We start from the raw sequence: 27,396 nt of genomic DNA on the forward strand, positions 1-27,396 counted from the left end.
AATTGATGACCTTGATTAACCGTCGCTCCCCAAGAAAAGCATGTTTAGCCTCTGCCCCCTCTCATGATGATAACCCCCCCTGCTTGCAAAAGTTAGCCGACCCCGAAGGGAAATGTAAGATTGTCAGTACTTGGATTAAAAAAAGGCGAGTCTCTACCTAAGGACTCGATTTCGAGTTTGATAGAATACACTGTCGATGGGAGTCCGATTTCTCTCCACGTACGTCACGAATGAACGCCAAATAGGCTTACGAATTCAGTGGAAATGCCCTCCTACATACTCCATAAGTGATGACTTCTGACTGTGACCGATGAACCTATCCCCCACCTACTTAGGATTGGAGACGGGATTGAGATGTATAAATGTCTTCTCCTGCCAGTTTTTCTAAAACTTGTTTTGTACCCATTCAAAGATACAATCACCGGAGGAGAGGAGCTGGACGTGACGCACAGCCTGGCCACAGATCATGAAGCACGTGTGACCTCAACCAAAGGTGGAGTCGCAGAGCAACGAGACGCAGGACGAGGCACCACTCTCACACTCGGCAGATGAAGGACAGAAGGGCTGCCTTGAAGCCCTCGATTTGCTGACCCACTCGTGCCTGAAGTTTTCGTCCCTTTTGAGCCCGACTGATGGGCCTGCCTGCTCGTCGTCCTTTGCTCCCTTGGTCCCTTGGTGTGTTCAAAGATCTGATCCCGCTCCGCCCTCTCTTCCCTCGATTATTCAACAACATCACCCTTTTCGCATAACTTTTGACTCAGAAAAGAAGAGCAGCATTTAGATAGAATAAGGTTTTGCCACGGAAGAAGAAAGACACGCAGGTGCCCAGCATGAGGCACCCCTAAGAAGATCAGTTAGGAAACAGGACTGTGATCTAACAGCAGAGGACTGATCGCACCCTGCAACGCGTAAGGATGGATCCGAGCTGGACCTATAGCTCCACCGCCGGTGCTCAACAGCGCCAACGAAAGAAGACGGACTACCAGAGCCTACCAGTGATGGCTCGCTGTTAAAAAGACATTGTGACGAAGACCCCCCTTCCTGAACTTTCTACCCACCCCTTGACTAATTGCTTGTATCGAACAGAATTCCTCCCTCAACCATTTTTGTATTGCTTTAAAAAAAAAATGTTACATCGGTCACTCATGTATTTAGTTTTCCAAAAGTCTCATATAGCACTGACAAGACCCGAAGGTATCAGAGCACTTTTTACTGTATGTTGATGTCACCGGAGAGAAAGTCAGAACCTGATTCTATAATGTGTCGGAACCTTTTTCTTGATTGACCCCGACTAAGTATTATGCCGATCTCTAGACTTGTATGAATAACCCGACAAATGTAAATTCATATGTACCGCATTCCGCCAATCGTATCGACTGCATATGGTCACACGCAATCTGCTAGTATTGACAAACGCTATTTCATTGGCCACACATGGCTATATGTACACTCCGTCAGTTGGGGTAAACACCGAAATGAACTAGCTTATGTTAAAAAGCGGCGACTGTTGAAAATGGCAATGTATATGCACATAAGCGGCGTTCATTTGTGTTCACTGTACCCCTTGTTGTAAGCAGAACGGATATCGCGAATCACTGACTGTGTTATCCCGCCAGCGTAGACCCATGCACACACGTACACGACAGCCATTTTAGGCACCATGGCCTCTCTGCCCGTTTGTTAAACCCCCGGCACCCCTCCCCGCGCGCACTGCTCATGCATCGGCCATAAAACCCTCTCCCTCTGCGTGACCCTGCTCTAGAAGTAACACTCCTGCTTGACCCACACCCCCCCCATTTCCTCCCAAGAACACCCTTCCCCTCTGCTGACGAGCCCCCCAGCTGCACTTGGCCTTTCGACCCGGTCCCAAGTCCTAAGACCAAGCCTCGTGGATGTACACCCCCCCTCTTTTTCCTGCCCAGCATAACAAAACCGTGATACACCAACCGAAGTGCCCGATCTTATCGCCTGCCCAACCTTTGATCTGATCATCCCCTCCTGCCCTCGTGTCCTGTAGGAATGTCCGGCTGAGAGATCACAATCTCTTGTTACATTCAGGAAGGGAGGATGACATCTGAGCGACTGGTATGGGAATAGGCCTGAAGCTGGGATTCCAAGCATGCTTTTTCCTACTTCAAAGCGTCTTTATTCCAATAAGGAATGTTTGTGCATCATAAACATGTGTATAAAAGGCGAAGCCTCAGAGAAACTTGTTAGAGCACCTCCTGAAGACACTATGCGAGTGTCCGACATGACAGGCTCTCCTCATGAGAAATAAAACTCTGTTCTTGTTTTCCTGCTTCCAGCGCCCGTCTCTTTATTTGTTAATTGTTCAAGATGGGAACTAAGAGGCGTCTTGCGCCAACAGCCTGGGCATCAGGTGCGTTATGGGCTGACTTTTCCACAGCGGAGTGGATGGTAAGAAACTATCTTAAACTCAACGGGGGGAAAACGGAGGTGATCATTTTTGGAGGAAAGCAGGAGATTTGGTCAGTAGACTGGGGGCCTTCCGTTCTCGGTACCTGCCCTACACCCTCTCAGTCAGCTCGGAATCTGGGCGTCATCTTTGATTCCTCGCTTTCCTTCGATAAGCAGGTCAGCAGGACGGCCTCAACTTGCTGCGGGGTATTGCGAATTCTGAGGAAAATTGTACATTACTTGTCTATTGAAGCCCGTAAACAGGTCACAGTAGCCCTCATAGCTTCCCGCCTGGACTATTGTAATGTACTCTATCTGGGAATCTCCAAACATCTTGTCCAGCGTCTCCAAATTCTGCAAAACGCAGCCGCTAGGTTCGTTGTGGATGCTCCTAGGCGCTCATCAGGCTCAGCCATTAGGAAAGACCTGCACTGGCTCCCTATGCAAGCCAGGATTGACTTCAAGGCCTTGTGCCTTACTCATCGCGCTCTTCATGGGATTGGGGCAGAAGACATTAGGTCTCTTGTGTCCCTCTATGTCCCCGGTAGGGTCCTTCGCTCAGCAAACAAACACCTCCTTGCTTTTCCCAGAATTCTTAAGGCAAGATGGGGCGGGCGAGCTTTCTCCTCCCTTGCTCCTAGGATGTGGAACACCCTTCCTGCGGAACTTAGGGATCAACCCTCTCATTCTCAGTTCCGGAAGGCCTTGAAGACCTGGCTTTTCATGGAAGCCTATCTCTAGTTGGCATTTATCCTCTTTTTCACATTCAGCTTTTCTTTCCATCTTTAGAGCCTTGACGCCCTCGGGCAAAGTTGGGCTATACAAGGCTCCAATCATAATCCATGCTCTTCTAACTCAGCCATAGTCAACTTCATCTATTCTTCCTCAAAAGAAGACAAACAGCTCAGCCCATGCCTAGACTCATACACCATTACATAACCCAGTGCCAAAATAAACTTTTCCTTAGACATATCAATTTTCGTTGATGTAATACTACTCATAATCTAGTATCTCACTTCAACTGTTCTCTAAAAAAAACTGTACAGCACCAAAGCAAAATTTGTCATCATTTCAAAAAACCCCGGCGGCGAAATCCTGACTGCCATCCAGATACCCAGGTACAGCTTGAAGGTTCAGGGCTGCTTGATCTGGCTGCATCCACTGTGCCCCTGTGCCAATGAATGAAACTGGTTTCTGGGCTCCGGGTTGGCCTTGCTGATGGTAGGGAAGAGCTTTAGCAAAGCCAGAGGTGCTGTGATCATGTCCGGCACCGTGTATCCTCACCCGCTCGCATCCAAGGTCATCAGGGCGGCGTGTTCCAAGGGAGAGGGGGTAGACCCTTGCCAGAAGGGATTACATCCTCTTACCAGTTGGGACAAGCTGGGTGACCACCAGCCCAGACCCGAGCAGACCTGGGTGGAATAGGAGGACATGTTCCACATTATGAATATCGCTCATTCATTCACTCCCTCTGTCCCGTTAAGCCATGCATGTCCAGACCTGGCGATCTCTGTCTGCGAGCAAATTCTTTTTGTCTTGTCTTAAGAGGTCAAGACCGAATTTGGAAGTCATGGGAAACAATTATCTTATGAGAAGAATCAAAATACAAAGATATCAGCTAATAAAAGAAGAACATACGATTCATGTTTCTAGGAGAGAATCAGATTTGGAACAAATTAAAAGAGCCACAGATAAAGATCAATGGGAGTAATAAAGCAAGCGATCAGACAATATTATTTTTCTTATTATTACGGTTCTGTTGCTTTAAAGCATTATCTTTTGTTTTTTTTCACAGACAGCGGGTGTTCTGGCATGGCCAAAAGGCAGTTGGTGTCAGAAATGGGATCACAAGGAGCGCACACATTTCACATTTCTTTCTCTGCACATATTTCACCACGATCCAGTTTTCTGCACTACGCTACCGCAGAAGGGGTCTGTGCATTTCGTTTTTGCATCTTCAGCGGCCTATACATTAACTCGGAATCCCTCCGAATTAATGCACGGGCTGCAGACAGCAGAGCTCGGAAACATAAAGAGGTGAACTCGGCCCTGCGTTTCTGAGCTCTACGCACTAACTTGGAGATTTTTCGAGCAAATCCATGCACTGAAGATAAGAAAAAGAAAGCACAGACTCGTAAGCAGAGAAGAGCAGAATGTGGGATCATAAAGTGGCCCTGGGTAGCAACTGATGGAATCTTTGCTGAAAAAACAATCCTCCGAATTTCACTACTTGGAAATGAGCATTATTATTGTTCAAGTCCTAATTCTGAAATGCACAACTTGAAAAGGGGAGGTAATACTGCACCCAGGAAACATAGCATCTTCTGAAATCCAAATAAAGAAGGTGTGGGTTTTACCTCCCCTATTACGTCCCACTCGCAATGAGGCGCATGAGGTATATGGTTAACACTGCAGATTGTAGTATTGTGATACAAATAGGTCCCATTCATAAAAACACGATAAATTCATAGAAATTGATACCAAATCAAAAAGTTGTAAGAAATAAAAAATGGCTTATGAGTCAAAGTGAAACCTTCCCCCCTTAAGTCTGCTTCCCCCCTTAAGTTTGCTGACTAGTGGAGAAGCTTGGCTCAGTGGTTAGAGGCGGCAGACCCGGAAACTGAGATCAACCGTGGACCAGGGTTCGATTCCCCGCCTCGGCAGGTCTTGGGCTCAAAAATTCCACGGACTCCACAATTCTCGCTCTGGTGCCTACTCAACTCACGGGGTCACACTCTGCGACTCTGGGCAATAGCTTGCTTAATCTCCACTACGGCCCCTTGCGGCGGGATGCCTGGCTTTCACCTTGTGGACACCCTGCCGGGGTTTCTCACAAGGGAATACCAGGACGGGTTCCCTAAGCAAGCGCCGGGACGCTTACGAGCAGCTGTGCTCTTTACAAGTCCAGCACATTTACATTAATTAATTTTATAAGGTAATCTAACGTCTTAATAAACATGGTTATATTTAGCGATAGCACTCCTCGGATGCTAGGTTATTAAGTTGTCTCAAAAGGACTAAGGGTATCTATTTATGGTTACAGATTTTCAGGAAAATTTGGGTAGATATTCCAGTACCAAGATTTAGGATACTTGTGGCTGTCAGTGCACAGCAGTCTGATCTGAAGAGTTACCATATATGAAGCAGGGAACAGTTTATCTCTGCTCACTTTGAAGAGAGACTATTTCGTACCCCTTCACTAAATACACAAAAGTCCTTTTATTGATAAGGTGAAGCAAATATTAAGCCCATAAATATAATGAAGATTTATTAAGGGCACATAAATCAGGAAAGAGAATACTTTCTCTGTGGTACTTTCCATTCTCAAATAATAAATCAGTGTCTTTTGTAGTGAGCCAGACACAGGTAATCAATAACCGAGTGATCGTCCCAGCTCTGCTTACCATCTTGCCAGCAAAGCTCACTTCCACGAACGGATCCACCAGGTTCTTCTTGTTGCTGTCGAAGCCGAAGATCTGCTTGACGTTGTCAAGCACAGCGTCATCCACTGAAGAGACAGGGACAGAGGACACGTGATCATTAACACTCTCACACTTTGAAAGTGGTTCAATAAAGTGCTTGTGCAAAACCCAGTGAGTGCTTCTTTGTGTCGCTGCCATTACAACTGCTGAACAAAGTACATAATGTCAAAAATGAGCATCTTATATAGTCCAATTAACATGGTAATAGAGTGTGGACAACATTTGTTACATATGTGAAACTGGTACAATGCAAAAAAAATCCACTATTACACACAGCTCTATGATACAAATCAATGCACCACCTTTTGGGGAAACTACAACCTGACAGGTGACTTCACTACAAAGAAATAGTTCTCGGCCTCCTCAAGATTACGCAATTGTTGTAAGTCTGCACGATGCTATGGCCAACAAGGTAAACAGTCATAATATCGATTCCAAAATATAGAATGGACATAATATCGAAGTAAAAATATAGAATGGACAAAATATCGAATGGACACAATATAGTGGTTAAAAAATATCGAATTTAAGGTAAGTAATATCGATTTTAAAAGTATAGAAGTCAAAATATCGAAGTATACAATATAGGCATTAAATATATCGATTTTTTAATAATATACATTTTTTTAAAGTGTTTTGTATGTTAATATATGTGTGAAAAGTGTATATTAATTTTTGTAATGTATGTTTAATGTATTTTAAGTAATGAATTTTATGTTATTTAATTTTTGCGTAATTTAATTCTGTAGGGGGTTGTGGGTTTATTGGGGAATAGGGTGGGAAGTAATTTAATTATATTAAATTAAAAATTATTTTTTAGCAATTATTATTAATTTTTAATTACATTTTGCTTTCTAGTTCTGTAGCGGGTTGTGGGTTTATAGGGGAATAGGGTGGGAAGTAATTTAAATGTAATTAATTAAATATTTTTATTTATTTATTGGTATTCATTTTAAATTTATTGTTATTTTTTAATTGGTAATTAATTTTTATTAATTGCCAATTCATTTGTATTAATTGATTAATTGTTAATTATGTTAATTTTCTAAATTTATTTTCTGTAGAGGGTTGTGGGTTTATAGGGGAATAGGGTGGGAAGTAATTTAATTGTAATTAAGCAAATAATTTTTTCCATTTATTGGTATTGATTTTAAATTTCTTGATAATTAATTTTTAATTGGTAATTAATTTCTATTAATTGTCAATTAATTTTTATGAATTGGTAATTATTTTGTATTAATTAAATACTTGATAATTATGATAATTGTATTAATGTATTTTCTGTAGTGGGATGTGGGTTTATAGGGGAATAGGGTGGGAAGTAATGTAATTGTAAGTAATTACATATTAAAAATACTTTTTGTGCATTGAAAATTAATTTACTGTTAATTTTTAATTGGTATTAATTTTTATTATTAATTAGTTTTTGTTATTGAAAATTAATTAGTTGTTAAATAATTATGAATAGGTTATTAATTTTTAATAACTAATATGTAGTTGTATTTCTAATTAATTATTACATAATATTAAATTGGTTATTAATTGCAATTAATGTTTTATTGGTATTGATATTTAATTAATTTTTAATAATATATTAAATCATTACTTTCCCTACTGTTAAACTCACTGGAGTGGGAATAGTAATTTTCACCCTCCCGCTATCCAACGCTTTCCCTACTGTTGCACTCTCTGGAGTGGGAATAGTATTTTTTACCCCTACGCTATCCAACGCTTTCCCTACTGTTGCACTCTCTGGAGTGGGAATAGTAATTTTTACCCCTACGCTATCCAAAGCTTTCCCTACTGTTGCACTATCTGGAGTGGGAATAGTAATTTTCACCCCTACGCTATCCAACGCTTTCCCTACTGTTGCACTCTCTGGAGTGGGAATAGTAATTTTTACCCCTACGCTATCCAATGCTTTCCCTACTGTTGTACTCTCTGGAGTGGAAATAGTAATTTTTACCCTTCCAATATCCAACGCTTTCCCTACTGTTGCACTCTCTGGAGTGGGAATAGTAATTTTTACCCCTACGCTATCCAAAGCTTTCCCTACTGTTGCACTCTCTGGAGAGGGAATAGTATTTTTCACCCCTACGCTATCCAACGCTTTCCCTACTGTTGCACTCTCTGGAGTGGGAATAGTAATTTTTACCCCTACGCTATCCAATGCTTTCCCTACTGTTGTAATCTCTGGAGTGGAAATAGTAATTTTTACCCTTCCAATATCCAACGCTTTCCCTACTGTTGCACTCTCTGGAGTGGGAATAGTAATTTTTACCCCTACGCTATCCAACGCTTTCCCTACTGTTGCACGCTCTGGAGTTGGAATAGTAATTTTTACCCTACCGCTATCCAACGCTTTCCCTACTGTTGCACTCTCTGGAGTGGGAATAGTAATTTTTACCCTTATGCTATCCAACGCTTTCCCTACTGTTGCACTCACTGGAGTGGGAATAGTATTTTTTACCCCTACGCTATCCAACACTTTCCCTACTGTTGCACTCTTTGGAGGGGGAATAGTAATTTTTACCCCTACGCTATCCAACGCTTTCCCTACTGTTGCACTCTCTGGAGTGGGAATAGTATTTTTTACCCCTACGCTATCCAACGCTTTCCCTACTGTTGCACTCACTGGAGTGGGAATAGTATTTTTTACCCTCCCGCTATCCAACGCTTTCCCTACTGTTGCACTCCCTGGAGTGGGAATAGTAATTTTTACCCTCACGCTATCCAACGCTTTCCCTACTGTTGCACTCACTGGAGTGGGAATAGTATTTTTTACCCCTACGCTATCCAACGCTTTCCCTACTGTTGCACTCTCTGGAGTGGGAATAGTAATTTTTAACCCTACGCTATCCAAAGCTTTCCCTACTGTTGCACTCTCTGGAGTGGGAATAGTATTTTTTACCCCTACGCTATCCAACGCTTTCCCTACTGTTGCACTCACTGGAGTGGGAATAGTATTTTTTACCCCTACGCTATCCAACGCTTTCCCTACTGTTGCACTCACTGGAGTGGTAATATTAAATGTTACCCTTCTGCTATCCTATGGTAAAATATTGTACATTTTTTATTAATAACTTAAATTAATTATATCTTCATTTTAAGGTTATTTGAGTATTTTTAAGTATGTTTTAGTTAATTATATTTATTAATTCATTAATGTTAAATTACTTTTAAGACATTTAAAAAAATTCGATATTTTGACTGACTATATTTTTTACAGACTATATTTTGGATTCGATATTTTTGTACTTACCTGTTTGTAGATAGGAATTCGATATTTTGGCATTCTATATTTTGGTGACTATATTTTGGTAAGTCTATATTTTGTCATTCTATATTATGGCAGTGATCCGGCCAACAAAGGGCACTGCAAGATTTCAGACGGCCAAGGTAAGGAGTGCACACCAAGGACTCTTGTTACTCTTACCAGGAGCAGGGCAGGGTTTGTGAGCTGTATCGCCCCACCGCCACAGGGAAGAATGCACCAGAACATCTGAGCGGCAAAATCTTAGATGTCTCTGATGCTACCAGCTCCCGCTGTAGGGATATCTAGAAGCTGCTCTTAGACAGGAAGCCATAACCTTCTGCTCTGCCACTGGGTGGAGGTAACATGGGTCAGGATTTTGGGAGGAGCGGGAGAAGACTCCAGGCAGGAATGCGGTGTCCTTATAACCCCTGTATCTATCATGGAGGCCGCAGTACCAGACATAACACCTGAACAGGACAGGATTGGAGCATACCTTACTCTAACTGAAAGACGGTACAACAGCATTGGTGTACCTCAAAAAAGACAGTGAGGGGGACTGGAGACAGCATTTTGCCTTTAGCTATCATGAACTACTCTGAAGAAGCATTTAGATCCCTCCTCAACATGACCAGAGGATTTCTTGCTCCTGTCATCCTCCTTGGAAAAATCCGACCGGGACAGATCCTAACTCTGTTGCAGAAAGCTTAAGAAAGCAGGCCCGGACAGCAAAGACTTTTCCAAGCACAGTTCCATTAAGCACCTGCCATTCTTTTGGAAGATAAACATGAACATTGTGTTCATCCACTTGCATAATCAAATCAACAAGACTACTAGCATAGCTTCAGGCCCTGATAAAGCCCCAAAACAACAGCATCCAATTCATGACCGACACGTTTTCCATCGCCAGTATCGGTGATCCATGGCGGCCCGTCCTGCTAACCTCTCGGCGGCCTTTGCACCTGCTGTGATGATATTTCCTGGTGGGTCTGAGGCAATTGGTGGTTATGGGCAGTATCCAGTGTGGGCAACATTGTCCACTTCTGCTGTCCTAAGGTCATCAATACTATTACATGCCAACTGCCTAACCAAGCAACTCTCTTTCCACTTTTCACACTCCAGGAACAGCGAAGACAAGCTGTCAAGTCGCATTCTAGTAGGTTGTAGGGGTTATTAACTGAGAGACAACAGAATATAGTAATTAGCACACAATAAATAGGAGCCTTAAGAGGCAATTACAATCTGAGGCACTATGCAAAATATAAATAAATAAATAAACTCAATCAATATCCGGTCAGTGCTACAACTTCAAAGAAGAATGTAATGAGCTAGCAATTAAAAAGAACAGCTACATGTATGAGGCATGTTTGATGCAGCAAGACAACATGAAAGTGGTTACATTTTATAAGACCAAAACAGTAACCGTGGGGAGTGGACCATGTTATATTTCAGGGGAAGCATTTTTGAGGTACTTTTCGGACCTGATGCTGTTCCACTAGAATAAACAACAATCCTACACCGTTTATTTAGGGCTCATACTTGGGTCTCACTACATTCACTGGTCCTGCAGAACTGCCTCTGATCCATTTGGACCATCAGGGCATGAAACATGTCGACCTGATCCAGCATCAACCATATTGCGTTTATGCGCCACTCACTAGACAGTCGTGCTTCCTAACCCTTCACTGACTGCCACGTTTTTATAGACCTTCATTTAACCTACCCAAAGAACCCCCAAATAAACTCACTATGGGGTCTCGTTCAGGTAATTTTAAACTCACACTTGCACTCCATGGCTCCACACACCCGCACACACCATCACACCTTCTGCTTTAAAAAGATCTCCGCCAAACAGCATTCTCAAGGGGCCCGTGGGGCATTGCAGCGCGGGCCCCACGAGGAGCAAAAGGCCCGATGATGAAGCATGGCACCCACATTGGTGTGTGAGGGCATCACTTCCTAATTAGGAAGATCCCCCTCCACATTATCCCCTATACAACCATCTTCTTACTGGCAACCCTTTTTTTCCACTCTTCTTGATAGGAACAAGTACCCCAGTAATGTTATTAGTTAATGTTGATTACACAGAGAGCAATGGCCAATCACTAATGTGTTCTTGCTCGCTCCTACTCACAAAGGTAACATGAGAGAAGTTCCCTCTTTGTCCTCACTCTACAATCTAAATATGTGCATGTGAATAGTGTGGTGTGTGTTTCCAGAGTGCTATGCATCGCAGAACACAGGTCACTCAGGATTTACTGCATGAAGTTAATGCTATGGAGTGGCGTGCCTGGCTAATCATGAATGAAGTACACACAGAATTTCACAAATCACTATATTTAAAACAGTGTCTCTCTTTTTGCTCATTACAGAGACTAATGCAAGGATGAATCTTGTATTGAGAAAAAGTGAACAGTAAGGCATTAAAAGTAGCATGATGTAATGTGGTTTGAGATTTATCACAGGCGCACAAACTGTGTTCTTAGCAGCCATAACTTTAGGATGGGGATCTCTGAAAAAACACGTAGATCCCGAAGAAAGCTACCTGACCTGAAATGGTACTAAGACATGTCTGAAACATGTAGGCCCTTGTTTTGATGTGGGAGATCATAATTACTGCAGGCACATCAACAAATTTGTTTTGCTTTTCACCTTATCAAAGGTTTCCCCCAATAAAATTTCAAATGAAGAAGGTATTCCTTCAGGTAACTTTGACTTATACTAGATTCCACAATAACATCTAGCTCTTATATAACTTGAGCATCGGTCGAAGCACACCCAGATACGATAGGTATGCTAGGTAGAAACTCATTGATGAAGCATGCTACTAGTATTAATAGTGGGTGAGAGTTTCTTTTTTCTAAAAACTAAGAGACAACATCTGCTATGGGAGACAATATAAGAGAGATATATCGACGAGTTCTCTCTATTGTGATATTTGTCCTTAAGAATGTAGACATGTTTTTCTTTTTTAACAAGACATTCTATCTATGGAATGGAGAGATTGTTTAAGCTCTTCTCTGAAAGGTTCAGATAACAATGGGCACTGAATGGAATTAGAACATTCCGATTGTCTGAATTTCATTAATAGAATGGTGATTAAAGAACTGACAATGGTGAAGCTCTGCAGAGTAACGTAGAATCCTCATTGTGATCTAATTTCTGTGAATTATGGAAATAGTTTGAGGATGCCTGTTGTTGGACTTGGCCTTTTTGGCAGGTTCACCCCTGAACTTTTTGCCTTTTAATCTGACCTTATGATAGTGATTTCTGGTCTCTGTGCACTTTAGCACTGTGGCGCAGTGTAAAGTGCATGCGCTCTCTGAGTGCGTGTGGTGAGATTGGCCTGCCCTCCCATAGGAATGCATGGGGAATGTGTGTGTCCATGGTAGTTCCTGATGTGTGGGGAGTCCATGGTCGAGTTTGGTATGTGCAAACTCGTGAGATTAAATGCTGCGCGATGATGTGCGCGGATTTATTGTGTCTACTGTGGAAGTGCCACTTTTAGAAGTTGGCATGTCTGTGCAGTGAATGTGAATTGACTGTCTGGTTTGTGATTGGCTGGAGCTGGCTGGTGTGCCTGGCTCCAGGAGTCAGGATGGGTCTGCCCCGGTGGTGAATGGAGCGATCTTCATGTTGGTGAGAGGGAGGAGTGCACCTGGGACCTGGGGGTCTTCCCTCCACAATGCTGGCTCCACCCCCTGTGGTGTGTCTGATGTCCCTGACCCATCCAGTGAATAGGCAGAGAGGCTGAGCAAAAAAAGTGCTCAAGAACCAGTTGCATCTGGTTCGCCCCTTGCCTGCACCTTTGTAGGCAAAGGATTTCTGTGTATAAAAGAGGGGCTGTGACCCCATGAAAAGTTTCTTGTTTCCTGACTTGAATCTACCAGGGGCGCTCTGCTGCTGGGGCCCAGGGGAAGGCTTGCCTCCCTGGGCCGTGCCCAGCCCCTGGATGCTGGAGGAATTTCCTTTGCTGGGAGCTGCTGTGCTCCATCCCTTATGCCCAGGACCTCTGTGACCTATTTCCTACTTTGTGGACTGTACCAAAGCTTGTTACAGCCTTCCTGTGCCTTATTTTTGGGCTGGGCGCTTTGATTTACCCTCCCTGGGGAAGGGAGAGCATGGGGGCTGAGAAGCACGACGCTGCAGCCCCTTTTGAGAAGGATTCTCCCTGCCTGGGGATCCCCTCCCTTTTGTGCATTTGCGGGTGTCCACCCCGCTTCTTCCGCCTATTTTTGGCGTGCAGGTGCCTACCCTGCATTATGCCTGTGTTTTCCGATATTTAACTTATGTCGGGTGCCCACCCCAACGTTTACTTCCGTCCAGAAGGAGCCTACCCCTCGTGTTGGCCCCCGAGAGTTCACCGCCGCAGCCCGAGCTTCCTGGCGTAACGTTCCCGGGCCGCTGCCTAGCGCGACCCGGAAGGGATGGAGGTGGGCGGTGCTAGTGCCTGGAGCACGTCCGGAGCCTCGCTGGCTCCCATGAAAAGTCCCGGTCCCCTAGGAGAGGGGACCGGGCGAAGCATGGCGCCTCCCCAAGGGCGGGGCTCTCAAGGTGAGAGAGAACCCCACTAGCGCCACAGCATTTCTGGCGGAGGGGGCGCGAGGCACATTGCCGGTGCCTGCCCCCGCCGCGACTACAGGGAAGGAGCCTTTCCCCCGCCGAGAGCTGGTAAGATGAGACGGCTGGGGCGGGGGAGGGCCACTGGTGTACCCAGGGCCCGCCGTTGTGGGCCGCTCCCGGGCGATGGCCCGTATTTGTTTAAAAGTCCCCTTGAGGGGCTTGGGGGCATTTCTGTTTACGCTCCCCGAGGGAGCAGACGGAGTTTGGTGGGGCCGGTGCACTGCACTGAGTTAGAGCGGCCCCGTCTGTCAGCGGGCCGCTCCACCGATGGGGGCATGTATTTCAAAAAGGGGGCCAGAGTGGCCCGGGGGCAGTTCCATGCCCCACCATTGCCCCCCCCCCCCCCCGAGCCCCGTGAGGCTCCAGCGTTAGCCACAGGTGTCTCCCGAGCCTGAGGGCTCCAATGTTAGATAGTTATTTTAGGAGCCAATGGGCATAGTTGTTTTTAGAGCCTAGAGAGCTTCCACATTTTGCGCATTGGTTGTCCTAGAGCCTAGATGACTCCAACGTTTTGGCGCAACTTGTTTCGAGGGGCAGTGAGAGACCATGTTTCAGTTTTGAGTTCCCAGCTGCCCAGCAAGTAGTGGGCAGCTGTACCGTATTCTCTTTCAGGGTACCGGTCTTTGCGAATCAGGAGTGAGACGCACTCCTTGCCCTACCTTGGCCTTCCACAGCTGCACAGCACTTAGTGCCAGCTGCAGCATTTAGGCCTCCCAGTTCTTGCTCTCAGCCGCCCAGCAAGTAGTGGGCAGTTGCCACGTTTAGGTTTTTGCACAGTAGCGCAACCTTGACTTTCGCTGCCTAGGCAACAGTCCTGACTCTATGGACATAGGGCATTTGAGCACCCCCCCCCTTTATTTGAGATGGCCAGTTGGCCAGGGGGGATTGTTACATTTATAGGGCGCAGTCCCTAATGTGATTTATGTGCTAATGCTTTTTGAGTGCTAGGAAATGTATTGTGTATAGTATATTTTGCGCCCCCCTATTGATACCTCTAGATATGGTTTATGCATAGGAGGTTGTTTTACCTGTTTAGGTTTGTGTTAGGGAGATTATACTTCCCTGTGTGATTTACGCCCCTAGTGTAATGTTTACTTAGGTGGTTAGCGTCTAATGTAGTTAGACTGGTGGGATATTGTGCATGATGGATTTCATGGCACAGACTGTTGCAAAGTACAGTGATTACCAGTGTTTACTGGTTGTACGTTTTATGAACTATTTTTCTTTTACCAAGTGATCTATTTTACTATTTCTTTACCAAGTGCTGATGCTGACAGTGGTCCATGTGGCCCTGTCAGGTGTACATAATCCCTTGTAAATAATGCCCAGTGCCAGTTGGCACAGTGTACATAATGTGGTTACTATTCTAATGTGTTTTGAGAATACAAAGGCTATTTTTGATATAACCTTGTGTGGAGTTCCTTTTGTGGGCCTGGGATGTTGTTGCTGGTGGGTGCATGCGCAAATGCTTAACTTACAATGCCTCCGGGATAAGCCTTGACTGCTCGAGCCACGCTACCTAGAGGGTGAGCAGGGTTTATCTTTGGCGTGTAACTCCCTTGCCCTGACTGGAGTGGTGGTTTCTGCCTGGCTCTGGCGCAAGCCTCAGCCAACCAGAAATCCCATTTCTAACACCTGTGAAATGCAGGGCTTTATCGCACTGCATTTACTGCTGTAAATCCTGCCAAACTTATCAAATACATATATTTTCAGGCTATTTATGAACAGTGAAAAACTGTTTAGTAAATAAATATAAAATACAAACTCTGGGGTAGGTCCTCAGCTCTGAAAACTTTCAAGATGAGGTGAGCCCCTCTCAGGGCAACGCCCGCCGGGCGCAGAACATTGCCCTCAATGTCCTCCTTGTCTTCAGAAGCATCCTTTTTCTCCATCTGTAAAAGTAATAAACACATATTATTTAATATTGCATTCACAAAAATGCAGATGCTTTGCATCATGGGATGTTAATCATGACAGTGTGTGGACACATGCATTTTAAATGACACAGTATCGCTGGGCCACAGGAGGTAAATATCCTCTGGACCCATTTGTACATACTTCTAACTACGGCCAAAGAAATGTGAACACATTTCTGCGTGGCTTGAAATTGTATTGTGAAAATCCTTGGGTTGGAAATGGTATACGGCAAACAGCCATGAACTGCATCCGAGAAGGACAAAAGTCCACCATACATAGCTTTGGCATGAAGTGACCTGTGCTGAGAACAAAGGGTTAAACAAGATTTTGACCTGTCGGTCAGCAATCACATCCCACGGGCTCTCAATAGAGGTTAATGGTCTGCCGCACAAAAGTACGTATGAGTACGGGAAGTACTACTACAGGAGCACTCTTTTACGTACTCTTACATGCCTTTGTAAATTGGCTCAGAATTGGGGGAGGGGGGGGGGCGGAGCTTCGTCATCTGTTCCGCCATGAACTGGAATATCCTTCCGTTAGAACTGAAATCTGTGTCTGCCTTATTGGCTTTTGGGAAATCTCTAAAGATGTGCTATGTAGAAATGAATGGATCCATACTTCCTGTACTTTCTGCACTGTGACGCCTCCGGGCATCTTCATCACCATCATCAATACTGAATCTGAGGTGGAGAGGTGTGGTGCAGTGGCCAGGGCAGCTGACTTCGGAGCACAGAGTACATGGTTCAATCCCTGGCTCTGGCAGCAGCTCAGCTCAGCACCATGTGACTCTGGGCAATAGCTCACTTAATTTTAACAACGGCCCCCAGTGCCTTGATACCCTTAAGGGTGAATAGTTTTACAAAAACAGATTTACATGTATTTATATTTACAATTTCTATGCAGCAAGGGCAGCCATGACGGGTAAGATTTATTCTAAAGATTCTGTGGTGTTATAATAACGTGTTAGGCTGGGGTCAGAGGGCAATATTAAAATTAAAAGCACTGGTCTTGGTTAATGAGGCTTCACATCAAACAGTTATATGGCCAGGAGAGTCATGAAGCAAACATTACGTAACAACAACATGTATGAATAATCACGAGAGGGGAAGTCTCCAGTGGTCATGATGGCTGCCCCTCCCTCCCAGGCAATGGCAATATATAGCAGCTCGCGCTCTGTGCATCTGCATATCTGATATACACTCTTTCTTCCATAGGTTTTCTTATTTCAGAGAGGGGTTAATAATCGGCGTGCTGTTTCCCGGTGTAATGATTTTAAATGTACGAAACCTTGAATCATGAAATGCTCAGTTAGGCCTGAGAGTATTAACACCCATGAAATAACATGTCATACAGAGATCACAGCTGCATGCTTCACTTCCCCAGTAGCCTGTTTAGGATATATGCTGTAAAATCCAATTTTCCATTCATAAATACACACAATTGCAACGTCACCGAGTTAGCTACATTTTATTGCAACTTGTTTCTTAATAAGAGACAGGAATGACATTAAATATTCATGTGGATACTTTTTGTAAAGAATAAAGGTCGACTTGCCGGGGCTTCGTCTCCAGGCCCCAGCACAAACATGCTGACTTTCAGGTATCCTTTGGCGCCAGCACCAAAGTCCTCCGGGTCCGAAAGAAGCAGCCATTTCCTGAGGAAGGCGTGTCCTAAATGGAAGAAGGAGAAACATGTTATACATGGTACAGGGCAAAAATGTGACGTAAATATCAACACCGGTACACCGGTTTCTATTTCAGGCAAGTATGGTTTCCGGTGCTCTTGGAAATAAAGTAAATTGCTCGCACTGGCATTAAAATACAAGATACAAGGATTAACACAGCCACACTACACTCAATCCATCAACGTCTTTCATGGCGTTAGTTCATGACAAACATTACCCTATTAGACAAGTGTCTGCTGCCATTCAAATCCTTATGCCACAGCACCATACCCGCTCCATAAGGAGCAGGGTCGATCCAGAGCTGGTACATCTCTCTGACGTCACTTAGACTTCACTCAAACCCAGGTCGCCGGATGCTTCAAGGTTTGAACAGCAAAGTTGGTGACCTCAGACTTTCTAGATCTATGCAGGGGCGGTACCTGTGTTGGAGCGGAGGAGCATCACCCCACTTAAGTTATCCCAAAGTTGAAAATTAAAATGGTAAAGCATTATTATTATTAAAAACCTTGTATTGCGCGCAGCTACCCCAAAGGGTTTCCCGGCGCAAGGCAGGAGTAGAAGAGGATACAGAGGGAACAGTAGCAAAGTTTTTAAAAAGCCAGGGGGCAGATTTATGAGGCCCTTGCGCCTCCTTGCGCCGCAATTGCGTCACTAAATGTGACGCAACGGCGGCGCAAACAATGCGCCCTATTTACAACGTGACGCATCTAAGAGATGCGTCACGTTGGAAAGCCCTGCGCCATGAGGAGGCGTTCCTGCGCAGGGGGGGGGCGTTCCTGCGCAGGAACGCCTCCTAAAAGTGGCTGAGTGATATCTATGAGATTTCACTCAGTCACTTTCTACGTCACTTCCTTACGCCTGCTTGAAGCAGGCGTAGGGGTGACGCACAATGCATAGAATAGGTGGCTCCTGTGCATTGCAGGAGTCATGTCGCACTTGCGACATGACTCCTGCAATGCGCCGCCCGTACGTCGAGAGATGCGTCACGCATCCTCACTTCCTTGCACCATGGTGCGCCGCATCATAAATGCGGCGCACCATGGGTGGCGTAGAAGTGGCGCACCGTGGCGCATGTTAACTGGCGCATCCCTGGGGATGCGCCAGTTAACATAAATCTGCCCCCAGGTTTTTAGTCCTTAACGAAAAGCTAGGAGAAAAACTGAGATTTCCATAACGTTGGCCCAAAAAAAAGAGAAGAACCGACCTTTCATACGCACCAGTCGGATTTTTGGTATTGTGAACCGAATATGTGCAGCGGATCTCAAGGGGCGGGAAGGATGGTAGAGATGGGCTACGTCACTGAGGTATTTAGGAGCAGATCCAGTATTAATTCTGAACATTTAGCAGAGGGTTTTGAACCTAATACGGTTAGAAACTGTCAGCCAATGAAGGTCAAGGACAATGCTGGACACCGAGGTATACTTCGGAAGGCGATAATGAATACATCACCATTTTATTTTTCATCCTCATCGTTAGTACAGGGTGGGGCCACTGCTGAATGACAGCAGCAGGGAGGAGGGCGGGCTGTTTGTGCACTTTTCAAAGTGCGCATGTCCCTTTGGCCGGCGGTCTTGCACTGGCCAACAAGACATGCACACTTTGAAACCTCTAACCCAGCTGTCTTAAAACAGCTGGATTAGAGTAAGTGCAGGCCTCCAGGATGCTGGGGAGCGCAGAGTGAGGGCACCCCATCCAATCAGGGCGCTGCTCTCACAGCATGGGAGCAGCAACAGGATTGGAGCCTGCTCTGCAGCATCCCGTTCAGGAGAGGTCCGGAGCAGAGGATTTCTGTTCGGATACGTTTTTTTTTTGTAAAAATATTTGTGCGAGCGCCCCCATAGATGCCAGCCGCCACTGATCTATCCACACCTATGGACACGTGTTTAAAACACTGATGCCATGGTCTAGTCACTCCCTCCTGAGAAATCCAAACCAGACTTGGGCCAGGATTTACAAAAATTTCCCATAACTCCAGTGCAGGTTATGTTGCTGTCCTACTTTCCATAAAAGGGAGAGAGCAGACTTGGGACATATTATCAAAGAAATGGTGCAGTTCGGCTCTCTCCCTGCGCTGATACCTTTTCGGCTCTCTAGGGCCAATGTAAGCACCCTTGCACCATAGTGCAAGGCTGCCTGCGATATGGTCAGCTTCGTTTTTGTGCAGTAAGGTGTACCTTCCTACACAAAAAAAATAATAGGAAGATTTTTACTCTTTGCATGTGTGTTGCGGAATGCTACGCTCAGTTCTTAATGAAAGTGGCAATGTTATACACAACGATTTATTGCTCCATTCATACTTAAATTTTGCTATCACTATAAATATTACTTATATGTCTTTGATAATACGGCAGCAAACGTGTGTCATCCGGGGCCTCATGCTTTAGTATAGGTTAAGAATAAATATAACCTCTCCTCTACTTTTCTTTCTATATCTTTGCATCTTAGGCAACATGCTATTATTGAAAAACTAGGATATGCTGAAGAATGTGTTTCTTTTTTAAACTAGATTATGAATTTGTAAATTGTCTTTTCATGGTTCTTAACCGAAAATAAAAGCTTTGAGTGACTGACTGATCATTGAAAAACCAGGATATGCTGAAGAATGTGTTTCTTGGGCACAAGCCATGAATAGATTAAATACAAAACAAGGGATTGAACACCCTTTAACTACCTAGTTAGTGGAGACTAGGCCTTGTTAACGTGTGCACGAGAAGCGCGGATGGTGTTTGCATTAAGAAACTCTCAATATTACAGAGTGTCTATACACTGTGAGAGAATATTCATTGGAAACTATGCAGCTCCAGTTTCTTAATGCCCACATAAAACTTCAAAATATTAGAAACTATATTTAAAGTATGAGATCTTTATAGATATTTATGCCTGAAACTACTCACAACTAAAGGTCCTGGTTTTCCATTTTTACAGAATTTTATATTACAGTACGAACACAGAGTTTATTTTTTTTAAAGAGAATTTTTTTTAAACATCAGGAAAGAGTCTGTCCATGCTGTCAACCATTACTGCCAGGACCATAGCTGTGAGTACTGACAGCAAACAAAGTTTTAGAAAAACTGCCTAAGTTTTCAAAAAAACATGGAAAAAGAGGCAGGTGTGCACATGTTCAGGTGCTACAACAAAACTTTTCTGTTGAGTATATGGTTTTATTAAACAAGGGTACTGAGAGCACTAACGGCCTCATTCTGAGTGTTGCGTCAAGAGTAAAACTCTTCTTGGCGGCCATCAACACCTTGATAATATTGTAATTAACCGCCTCCCAGTGGCTGGTATCATGGGCTCTCCCTAGAGTAGTTTAGCTCCTTCATGGTTGATAAATCTGAGAGAGTTGCTTTTTTAAATCTTTACTTTCACAGCAATATCTAGTCAATTATTATTATTTTGAGTTTTATATAGCGCTAGCTAGACCCGAAGGTATCAAAGTGCTTCACATGTTATGTGATAACTGTTACAAGAGGTACATGAGGGGATTCATAAGAGTTATAGTTGAACAATACAGCATTAAGTGGTAAAGTCACACAAGTATAACACAAGGTCTCGTTGGGGAATGGCATGGTACAATCGCCTCTTCAAGCGACTGATGGAGACTTCGCCTTGTTGGTCGCCTTCACTTTATTGAAAGTGGTTCCAAAAGACAAGGTAAGGCAGCCATCTCTTGGCCGTCTAGTGGAAGCACAAAATGACATTAAAAGGCACAAAATATTGCCTTTCTATCAGAGAGCGATGAGCACTCTAGTAGGCGACATGCGGTTTTACCTGGAGCTCTCAACGTACCGATCCAGGAGCATGTTTCCATACGACTGCTGCAGTCGATGTCGATGCACAAAAGTGCACTTCAATATAAAGTGTATGCACTGCAAACTTCACAGATATACTGATTTGTTTGTCTATGCTTTACAGTGAAGCACTTGCCAACATTGCATTTCTAATGTCATTAAATAACACTTATAATTATTTACTCACTTGGTTCAGCATAAATTGTTCCAACATCCATCTGTGAAATATAAAAAAATACGATGAACCTCAGCAGTCAATAGGCAGGCCACTGACGCGACATAACACATCACTTCTGTGTTCTCCATAACATGACACATTAAAAAACCATCACAGAATCTGATCTTCTGCTCTGAGGATTTGATATCCTATGGATATCCCTGTGCCATCATCTCTAAAGGCCAACAGCCTGACTTACTTATGGATTTTGAGGATGTAAAACCTATGATTTCTTGAACAGGCTTAGGTACCACAAAATCCTAAGTCAAAGTATCACAGACACATGACCATCTACAAGTATCTTTCTGAGTTGAAATGTACATTTTCTGATCCAGTACGAAAAGTAAAAAAATGGGTTATGAAATGGGCGTGCTACCTTTCCTATTGATTTTTAATTGAGTGTAATAATGATGCAGAGAGGCTTAGAATTTATATCACTAGTCAGCGGGAAGTGATGTCAGTTTCAACATAGTGCGCATGCTCTGTCTGGAGTGCCCGCTAGCTGTAGAATTGATGGACGAAGTAGCGATGCCTCAGTAAACTAGTCGGATGCTTTTCCGGTGGATGGGATTTTGGTTGGAAACTTTACCTTTGGTTAGTGTCGGAGTTGAGTCAGTGACTCCAGAGAGTTTGCAGGGGCCCATTTCCAGGATCAAGCTCTGTGTCCCCTTCCTATCAGGCTCACAATCATTACAAACATTACAAATAGCTCTGATGAAGAGGACATAACACACATGAACATATTTTATACATGAACAAGGTCTTATATCCTCCTGGAGCTTCATGTTTTGACCTGGTTTGTGCCTTTTCCAACACTTTTTTAATGACCATATAATTGTACCACCACCAAGAAACACGCATGAGGGGAAAGAACTGTTGTTTACTGCTTTGTCGAGGGACCTCCATCCACATTTGTAAAATTATCCAAGGGGTGGATCCATCTTTCAAATTTACCATAAACCGTAGCTAGAACTGTACTACTTACCCTAAATTCTCCAAGGACAGAGTCTGTTCGAAGGGAGCGGGAATCAAACATCTGTGGAGAAAATTATACGTCTATTAGCTAAACCTAAACAGCCGTACTACTATAATTCATCGAGTCTGTGGTCCTACTCTGAACATAACACTACAAAGGTCCGCACACTCGAACACATGCATGCGTGCACACTCACACATACACACATAGACATACCCCAAACACATGTACACCAAATATACACATACACACAAACATAACACACCCATTCATGTGCGTACACACACATACACACATAGTCAGGGCCGTCTTTAGCGCTGGTGGCGCCCGGTTCAACAATGTTTGTTTGGTGCCCCCAAGGACCACCTCCACCACCCTTTAACAGTGCCCAGGCCTCCAAAAAGCACTCTCTCACCGCTCAGATGCATTTAATTAGGTTTATAATGCCACTCATAACAGTCTAGGGTGTCAGATCACTTTACATCACACACACATTACACAGATAAAATTAATCATACCTTTGTATATCAGTGTATAGGAAATGTTAAATAAGCCAGAGGACTACAGGGTGTAAGACTCACATGTCGTCCATACTGGTAGGCAGGATAGTTTAATAGTGCTTGGTGTAGAGAAGCAAAAACTCAGAATTCAAAATGGAAAGCCATGGTTGTGGTTCTCTTTAATAATAAGAATCAATTTCTATTCAAATTAACCCTTTTTGCAATATTAATCCATGCTCTCATCTGTACTTTGCAGTGTGCATGCCGTTATTTTATGACAGTTAATAATTCACTGTTCTGCATTAGGATGTTAACTTATAAATTTTAAGTAACAAAAGGATATCTGTTAGAAAAGCAGTAACCCACTGACCTATTTACATTATGTACACTTTGCGATCTGCATGGCACACGGTCTTTGCAGCAGGCATATTAACCCTCTGTGCTACTTTATTGTGAGTCAAACGTCAACTAGACAACACTCTGATCTCTCTCTGGGAAGAACATTAATCACAGAAGTTATCTTGACATTTTGTTTTGTTGCCTGGAAAGTGCTGGAGGAAAGGAACACTGCAGCAGGTGTTTTAAAACCAAAATATACTTGCAAACACGGCGCCCCCGGAAGTCGTCAGTTGGCGCGCACCGCCATAAAGCCGGCCCTGCACACTTACAGAAGCACATATCACACACATATACACAGACATATAACAAGCATGAGTACACACACAGACACACACATGCACAAACATACACACATGCATGCTGTTCCTTCCTGCTGGTCACCTTATATTTCTCCTCCATTTTTCAATTTCTATAATAATCGAAGACCACAACAATACAAACCAGCAGCAACAGGCAGCATGTCGACTTACTGTAATAAATATGGGCTCGTCGAACAGCTCAGCCGGCGATTCAAAAAAGTTGAAGAAAAAGGTCTGTTAAAAGAAATGAAAGTAAGTTAACGGATGCCTCCTGTGTCCCTTTTACTATAACTGATAAAGTACATATTTTTAGGTCAGACATTTTGAGTAGCCTTTTTTGAGACAGGAGATCCTGCTCCTTTGCAACAATAAAAATAATTTGTAACTTCCACAAGGCAGGCTAGGTAGCACATCAAGCTCTATGCAAAGTTCTACACAGAGTTCATTAAAAAAACAATTTTTTTGATATCCCTTAGCTGAGTTTGCAGTAGGAATTGTAACTTCGTTTTAAGGCATGAAAATGTATCCAGGCCACTCCCACATCATGGGCGCTGCAGACAGCTGGCGTACAGCGATACGTCAAACGCCCACAAAAAGATGCCAGATCTGCAACAAACGGCCCAAAAATGGTCTTGTTGTTAGACGAACCGAGAAGCGCAAACAGCAACTTAATTTGTAAGCATTGGTTTCTTGATCACATACTTAGATCAAATCAAGCAGCGCTGAGGTAAGACTTAGAATGCCATTTACTGGACACATTTTTGGCCAAAATGGCCACAATCCACTCTTCAATCTTTATCCACGGTTTTTACATCAATATGCTCTATATTAAAATAAAATGAATAATTCTAATAAGTGCTTCTTTGAGAATGTTGTATTTTGTTCAATGAGCACCTGTCAGACTCCAGTGGCGGAATATTCTTCAGTTGACTGCAAACTTTAATGCATGCATCTCCTACCTCAGAGAACAATACATTAACAAAGTTAGGGGCAGATGTATCAAAATACCTATTTGCGATTCTCAAACAGCGATTTTTTGAGAATCGCTATTTGAGAATTGCAAAATGGTATGTATCTAAAAAAATCGCAATTTTTTAGCGATTTCTTATTATTCCTTATTTGCGAATAGCAAATTGCGAATTCGCAATTAAGGAATAATTTCCCATTAATTTCTATGGGCCAGGAGGCCCATAGGAATGAATGTGAAGTTATTCTCAATTTGCGATTCGCAATTTGAAAATCGCAAATTGAGAATAATTTCAAGGGTGCTGCACCCCTGAAATGTACATTTGTATGTATGTGCGCCACATGCCACCTTCACAAATGCAAAAAAGTGCATTTGTGAAAGAATTCGCAAAATTACCACCAACTTGAAGTTGGTAGTAATTTGCGATTTCTTAATGAGGATTCGCAAAAATAAAATGCTTGATGCATAGCATTTAAGGAATCGCAAAATTGCGATTCCTTAAATGCTTGAGCAAAATCTGGAATCGCAATTTTTGCGATTCCTTATTTTGCAATTTGGCTCATACATATCAAAACACTGTTTGCGATTCGCAAACGCCGGAATTCTGCAAAATTCTGCGCAAACGCCTTCTTACATCTGGCCCTTAATCCTTTAGAATACCCTCATGAGCTAAAAGCAGCAGCTTTACTCTCCTAAAAGCCTTGGTGCCATACCGACAGTATTTAAGGGTACCATTGATGCATACAGCTTATGCATATTTTGTTCTGCAGTCATAGAATAGTTTATGAAGGAAGCATTGCAATGTACTGTCTGATGTAAATATTGGCCAGATGTAGGAAGCCTGATACCGGTCAATAACGGCCGAAATTACCGAATTTCGGCCGTTATCGACCGGTATTAGGCTTTTCAGATGTAGGAGGCCACATTTCAGGATTCGGTAATTTACCGAATCAGTAATTTAAGAAATCGGTAAATTACCGAATTCTTAAAATACCGATTCGGTAAATTACCGAATCTGTAATGTAGGGAGCACTCAAGTGAGTGCTTCTTACATTTAAGGATTCGTTATTTACCACCAACTATTAGTTGGTGGTAAATAACAAATTCCTTTTAAAAATAAATGTTTTGCTTTTTATTCAGTGCCATGTGGCAGACATAAATGCCCTTAGGGCATGTATGTGTGCCACATGTGCACCCATGCACTATTCAGGGGTGCAACAGGGTGTCAATGTGCCACCCTGCCACCCTTGAAAGGGTTCCCCCTATTACCGAATCTGTAATTCTCATTCATTCCTATGGGCCTCCAGGCCCATAGGAATTAATGGGAATTACTGAATCGGTAAATACCGATTCTTAATTACCGAATCTCACCGATCCTAAAAATTATCTACATCTCATTTACCTATTCTTAAATACCGAATCGGTAAAATTCTGTATTTAAGATTAGGTAAATTGAGATTACATACATCTGGCCCAAAATGTTTTAAAAAATACAATTATGTGAAAAAATTATAAATGGATTGTTTACAAAATGTGAACTTTGGCAACCATTCGTCTGATTTGAAAGCCCCAGCACAGGAATCCTTCCAGGCTGTATATTGGGAGTAAAACGAAATGAACTAATGAGATTGGGCCATTTTACAAGCAGGCATTTTACTTTCATGTCTGCCAAAAGGCGCATGCAATATGGTGATTTTCGGTGATGTATTTGGAAGGGAACCTATGCTCTGAAAAGCCACAGTATTCCTATATTCATATTAGAGTTAGGGAAAAAAGCAAGTAAATACAATGTCTGGTTGATGTGAAGATCTGACTTGTTATTGTAAAACAGCTACAGGAAAACTAGTAAGCAGCCTGACAACATGGTAGGATCTTTGCCAACCATGGAGGATGTAGCTACAGGAAGGGTTGTGAATCGATACTCAAACAGTTGTAGCTAAATTCAACTCGATAATTCCAAGGGTTGAACGCAAGACAATTGGAGGCAAAGAACTTTCAATCATGGCGACTCAGGGATGGAACCAGCTCCCGGACAATCTGAAAGGAGAGTTACACCAGCTGAAATTAAGGAAAAACCTAAAGACATGGCTTTATGAAATAGGTTTCTTCGACAGTAACTGGAAATTAAGTTATGACCTGCTTTATGATAACCCCAATGGGGTGAGAGAGGCGCTCTACAAAACAAATAAACATAAACAAACATTTTCCATGATTTTGAGCAAGAGAACAATTAAATTCCCAAGTGAAAGCGGTGTTGGGGGAGTCACAATATCATGGTGGTAATATTGACCTGCAACAATAGTGACTCCACAATTCCGACTAACACTATGTCATCAAAGTAAATACATCTATTCTTCCTTATGAAATACTTACCTTGATGATATAGTCATTGTGTTAGAACACTACAGGGAAAATGTCTGAATTCGTCAATTTGAAAAGTAAATTGTCAATGTTGAGTTCAATTCTGCAATTATCAAAATGTTTGCTTACAAATTTCACGTTGTAAAATCGTGCAGCCCTAAGTAATTTCAGAGCAGAGCAAAATCTTTGTTGCACACAAAAGCTTTGCAAATGAAAAATAAAACTCTTTCTAAATCTGTATTCATAATCAACCCAAGATACAAGAAGCAATAAGGTTACACCTTTAAACAAGAACTCTCTGCCATGATCTTACCTCGTCGAAGAAGGGGCTGTTCCCTTTGCGTATTCGTGTTCGCTTTGTTTGTCCGGCCACGGTCACCTTCACCACAGGTTTCACATTTGTGCCTGGAACTTGTCTCCCTTCGATCACTCGGATTCGGATCTGAGCGAAAGTAATCGATATTCAGTAAAAAGAGGTAAAAAGCATAATTTAAATCTGAATAATACCA

General features: G+C 43.2%; 1 protein-coding gene across 1 annotated transcript in view; it reads right to left on the reverse strand.

Annotated features, from left to right (window-relative positions):
* Nucleotides 1–27,396, reverse strand: part of DYSF (dysferlin) — a 1,004,398-nt gene that overhangs the window by 682,783 nt on the left and 294,219 nt on the right. The window contains exons 7-13 of the mRNA XM_078674496.1: nucleotides 27,201–27,329; nucleotides 23,731–23,793; nucleotides 22,371–22,421; nucleotides 21,356–21,386; nucleotides 17,248–17,363; nucleotides 15,542–15,668; nucleotides 5,823–5,926 (exon numbers count right to left, since the gene is read on the reverse strand). Of these exons, the coding sequence (XP_078530622.1) occupies nucleotides 5,823–5,926; nucleotides 15,542–15,668; nucleotides 17,248–17,363; nucleotides 21,356–21,386; nucleotides 22,371–22,421; nucleotides 23,731–23,793; nucleotides 27,201–27,329 (621 nt within the window). The remainder of the gene's footprint in view (nucleotides 1–5,822; nucleotides 5,927–15,541; nucleotides 15,669–17,247; nucleotides 17,364–21,355; nucleotides 21,387–22,370; nucleotides 22,422–23,730; nucleotides 23,794–27,200; nucleotides 27,330–27,396) is intronic.

Source organism: Lissotriton helveticus, chromosome 2_1, assembly GCF_964261635.1.
Source record: "Lissotriton helveticus chromosome 2_1, aLisHel1.1, whole genome shotgun sequence".
Classification (NCBI taxonomy): domain Eukaryota; kingdom Metazoa; phylum Chordata; class Amphibia; order Caudata; family Salamandridae; genus Lissotriton; species Lissotriton helveticus.